The sequence below is a fragment of the Tupaia chinensis genome, unplaced genomic scaffold, assembly GCF_000334495.1.
Source record: "Tupaia chinensis unplaced genomic scaffold, TupChi_1.0 Scaffold000286_1, whole genome shotgun sequence".
NCBI lineage: Eukaryota > Metazoa > Chordata > Mammalia > Scandentia > Tupaiidae > Tupaia > Tupaia belangeri.
The window spans coordinates 717,767-722,751 of record NW_006159770.1 but is presented as its reverse complement, the minus strand read 5'-3'; the positions used below and the strand labels follow the sequence as shown (position 1 = coordinate 722,751).

Sequence of the window (4,985 nt, the reverse complement as noted above, 5' to 3'; positions counted from 1 at the left end):
GGCTGCTCCGAGTGCGAGAAGCTGTTCCGCTCGCCACGGGACCTGGAGCGGCACGTGCTGGTGCACACCGGGGAGAAGCCGTTCCCGTGCCTCGAGTGCGGCAAGTTCTTCCGCCACGAGTGCTACCTCAAGCGCCACCGGCTGCTGCACGGGACCGAGCGGCCCTTCCCGTGCCGCGTCTGCGGCAAGGGCTTCATCACGCTCAGCAACCTCTCCAGGCACCTGAAGCTGCACCGCGGCATGGACTGAGCCGGCCGCGCGCCCCGCCACCCCTGGACTGGCCTGAGGCCTGGGCCGGGAACCTCCAAACCCAGACACAGGCCCTGAGATGCGGGGACCCCGAGTGGCGATGGGGGCCCCAGGAGCCCACCTAGGCCGCTGAGCTGGGGCTGCAGAGAAACGAAGACTCCTGAGCCAGTGCATTCCTGGGGCCCCAGGCCTGCTGGTGCCCAGGAAATGGGGCTCCACAGGAACCACTCCCTTGAGGGTCCTGGTAAGAGATGGGCACCCAGCAGAGAAGACGCCCCACTCCCGGAGAGCCATCCTTCCCAACCACCCTGATCTGGAAAATGTCCTCTGGGTCCCCTCCAGAGTCACTGCTGCCCCACAAGAAGGATAGAGACGAAATCTGCCTTCCCCCACTTTGTGCCCTGTGCTGCCCCCCACCCTCAGCTCCCCACACCCCTACTTAGGTCTCCCCACTGCAGAACGGATCGGCCTAGCGATCTTACCCACCCAAACACTAGGGAAGGCTGGTCCGGAATCCCCCGCCCGGTAGGCGGGCACCCCGTATACACACACCCTGTCCATCACAGCGGGCTGGCCTGGCCCCGCCCCAGCGCCGTAGAATATGCAGGTGCTCCTCCCTCTCGCGTAGAGCCGCCCTGGACCAACTCCGCATTCCCTGCCCTGTCAGTTCGCCTGGGTGGGGGCGGAGGCATTGGGGTTCCCTCCCCTTCACTGTGGCACCTGTCAGTCTCCATCTGACGGGTTGTCTGTCTGTGTCCTCCCCCAAGGGAAAGGGGGGCTTGGCTAGGGGATGTCCCCTTGGCCTCCACCTTGCCCACTCCCCACTCCCCGGTGTCTCCAGAGCCCCAATAAACCTTGTCCTGTCAGTCATGCCGTCTCAGTTTCTGATCTTGGCCCCCAGGGGTGGGGACCCCGATTTAGGGCCAGCCCTCAGATGGTCCACAACCCTGAAGATCAGAGATGCTGTAAGTCACATCTAAACAGAGCCTGTCCCTTAGGAGCCAGTTCCATCTCGGGAAGTTGGACTCAACCCCTCAAAAGCATACTCGCCCTTTAGAAGCCAGCAATTCCATAGGACATGCCCCTTGGAGACCAAAGTGGCACCTTACAGAACTGCCTAGGAAGAGGCCCTACCCCTAGAGCCTGCCTCCTGGCAATGCAAGGTGTGCCTTAGGCCCTCCAGCAGGCCCTAGAATAGCTCCCAGTGGACAGTAGCCCTGCACGCGGTCACCCAGGTGCTAGATGGCATCCCGGGCATTGTCTCCCCCGGGAACCTGACAGTGTGTGGGGCAGATAACCCTGGCCGGTCCTCAGGGAGTTCATGGTCTGTCACGTGGGCGATGGGCATGGGGAAAGAAGAGCCGAAGAAATGAAGGGCATCGCAGTCGGTTACGAACACTCGGAAGGCAAGGAGGAAAGATATTCGGAGAGTGATGGCAGGGCCAGCAGGTGGGGTGGTGGTTAAGGTGCTGGTCTCCCACATGGCCAGCTGTGGTTTGAGTCCCGGACTCTGTGGCTTGAAAATCACAGTGGGTGTGTGTGCATGTGTGCCCAAAGTCCCAGAAGGAGAATGCAGTGTGGCCATGCCCCCAGGGAGTCATTCCTCACATTCCCTCTCTGTGTCTCTGTGTCCTCTCTGTGTCTCCAGCGAGTGTACACACCCGATGGCAAAAGCCTGGAGAATAAAATCAACTTAGAGCGAGTCAGGGCCGGTTTCCGTGACACGGGCAGTGCCACAGCGTGGAAGGCTAGCCTCGGGGAGGCTCTGTCGGACCTCCAGCAGGCACTGCCAGGGGAGTGCTGTTGTACTCACGTGTACTCCCAGCTAACGGAGGCCAGGCACCACAGGCACGGCGAGGTCCTTCGAAACCTGTCTGTGGAGCCAGCAGGTGGCGAGCTGTTCAAGGCCCTGGATTCCATATGGCCGACTGCAGTCTGAGTCCCAGGCCCAGCGGCCTGAAAACACGCAGGGCACATGTGCATACATACCCAAAACCCTGAGAGGAGGATGGGGGGGGAGGCATTGCAGTGTGGCCACTCCCCTGGGGGCATTTCTCACTTTCCCTCTCCCCTGAGAGGAGGATGGAGGAGGAGGCATTGCAGTGTGGCCACTCCCCTGGGGGCATTTCTCACTTTCCCTCTCCCCTGAGAGGAGGATGGAGGAGGAGGCATTGCAGTGTGGCCACTCCCCTGGGGGCATTTCTCACTTTCCCTCTCCCCTGAGAGGAGGATGGAGGAGGAGGCATTGCAGTGTGGCCACTCCCCTGGGGGCATTTCTCACTTTCCCTCTCCCCTGAGAGGAGGATGGAGGAGGAGGCATTGCAGTGTGGCCACTCCCCTGGGGGGGTCTCACTTTCCCTCTCTCTATCTCTATCTTTCTCAGGTGAGCACACATGCCCTGTAACAAAAACTTGAAGGAAAAACAAACAAACAAAACTACCCATTTCTCTCTCTCCCTTCCCACTTTCTCTTATCCTCTCTCATGACAGAGCCAGCCAGGCCACCTTTAAGCGGGGTGGCCCAGGTGTGTTCTCTGAGGAGGTGGTATTGGGTCTGAGCGAAGGGCGACGAGACACCAGGGGAGGGGTACCTGGTTGGCAAAGGATGAGACTGGGCTGCAGAAAGAGGCATGGGGAGATGGAGGCAGCAGGGGTCCGAGCTCGCCCGTGCTCCCTGAGCAGCCGGGTGTGAGACCTGCAGCATGGAGGCAGCAGGGGTCCGAGCTCGCCCCGGGTCCCTGAGCAGCCGGGTGTGAGGCCTGCAGCATGGAGGCAGCAGGGGTCCGAGCTCGCCCGTGCTCCCTGAGCAGCCGGGTGTGAGACCTGCAGCACTTTGCCAAGCTCCTTTGGAGCTGAGTGGAGGAGGAAGCAGCAGGTGCGGCGTGGAGGCAGCTCACTGCGTCTCCCGGGAGCGAGTGGTGGTGGGGCTGGGCTGGTGGGCAGGTTGGAGGTGAGCTAGGAGGCAGGCTCATGGATGGTGTGTGCACACGTGTGGAGTGCGGCCTGGTGGAGGCGCTCCTGCCCTCGCAGGCCGTTCCCAGCCTGAACGCGGTGACGGAAGTGTCCGTCGTGGTGTGTTGGGGGCTGTGATGCCTCAGAGCAGCAAGAAGGAAGAGCAGACACATGGTGACCCGCGTGGCTGATTGCGGAGGAGCCAGGCGCACGCTCCTAGCAGGCAAGACTAAACAGCAGTGTTGCTGCAGTGTTGCATCGTTGGTCGAGAATCACATGCAAAAGTATTTTTCTTTCTTTTTTTCTTTAAAGGTTTTCGCCATAGTGCATGTGCTTTTCCTGGAGAGATACAGAGACTGTGAGAGGGGACCGAGAAATCAATCCCCCGGGGGTGGCCGAGCTGCACTCCCTCCTGGGATTCTGAGCATACAGACACACACTCCTGGTGTGTTTCAAGCTGCCAGGTTCAGGACTCAAACCATGGGCAGCTGTGTGGGAGTCCAGTGCCCAAACCACTACGCCACCCTCTGGCCCCAGAAAAAGTTGAACTCCTCACAGCGAGTTAAACTATGGCTGCCCCTAGCCAGGCCCAGTTCTTAATCTGGTGACCCTCATGAGGCATCCGGCCGTGGTAGTTCCCAGAAGCACCTCTCGTCTCTGTCACATTCCAGGATGACAAAGGTCCAGAGGAGGAGGAGGACACGTTGTGGGGTCAGGGACAGGCTATAAAGCTCCATGAAGACGGATTTCGCTGGAGATCCACGGGGTGGCCGACTTGACAGAGTTCCACCCTCTTGGGAACGAATTCCCCGGCCCTAAGGCATGCAGATCCCTATCTCCACGCTGAGACCCGAGACCCGAGCTCCTTGGGGAACGGATCATGTAGGATCGAGGCACCGCCCCCAGGGAAAGTCCCGTCCGCTCAGGGTCTGGCTTGGACTCCCGGAGGGCACCGGGTCTTCACGGAGATGGCGGAGGCGAGGGGTAGTGACCCGGGGCCTCAGGAGGCCAGGCGGCAGAGGCTGCCACCCGCCTCACCTCCTGCACCGCCTGGGCTGCTCGGACATAGCTGAAGGGAGTCGCCCCGTTGCCCGAGCCCCTCTGCGCCTGGCGCGGGGCTGTGCGCGGCCGCTGTCACACGTGCGCTCACCGAGGCGGGCGCGGGACGCGGGCTGTCAGCCTCCAACCCCGCGGCGCCCAGCTGCAGGCCGGCCGCAGGCTCCGCGTCTGCACTCCTGACCGCCCTCCGCGCCCCTCGGCGCTCCGGTCCAGGCCCTCCACCCTCTCCACGCATCCGCCAGGATTCGCCCACCCTCCCCTGCGCCAGCCTCCTGCCCCGCAGAGCCGCGGAGCGCCCAGGCGCCTCAGCGGTAACCCGCCAGCCTCGTCTCTGCGATGGGCCCAGGTTGCAAACGGAAGCGGGGTGAGGACTAGAGCGTGGCCGAGGTCAGCTAGGGTGGACAGGATGGGCGTCTCTGAGACCCGAAGGCGCAAGAGCAGGGCGGGGCGGCGGGGCGCTCGTGGACACCTGGGGGAGCCGAGGATAAAGGCTCCTGGTCCAGGCAGAGCTGCGGGCGCTGTCTGGAGCAGGAGGAGCAGGAGAGCGGGGAGGAGGAAGCCAGGGAGCCCGTCCCTCTCCGTGTGGGCGTGGGGCTTTCCTCCCGAGCGAGATGTGGGGCCACGGAGGGTGCTCGGGTCGGGGGTGGCGCCATGGGATTGCTGGGTGCCGAAGCAGGAGAGCTACCGCCCAGACAGCGGCGGTGTGCCGCGCGGCCCGGGCGCCCC

General features: G+C 62.8%; 1 protein-coding gene across 1 annotated transcript in view; it reads left to right on the top strand.

Annotated features, from left to right (window-relative positions):
* ZNF579 (zinc finger protein 579) overlaps positions 1-4,985 on the top strand; it is a 21,210-nt gene that overhangs the window by 6,378 nt on the left and 9,847 nt on the right. The window contains exons 4-7 of the mRNA XM_014588532.2: positions 13-218; positions 1,151-1,214; positions 1,898-2,138; positions 4,502-4,623. Coding sequence (XP_014444018.1) covers positions 13-218; positions 1,151-1,214; positions 1,898-2,138; positions 4,502-4,623 — 633 coding nt within the window. The remainder of the gene's footprint in view (positions 1-12; positions 219-1,150; positions 1,215-1,897; positions 2,139-4,501; positions 4,624-4,985) is intronic.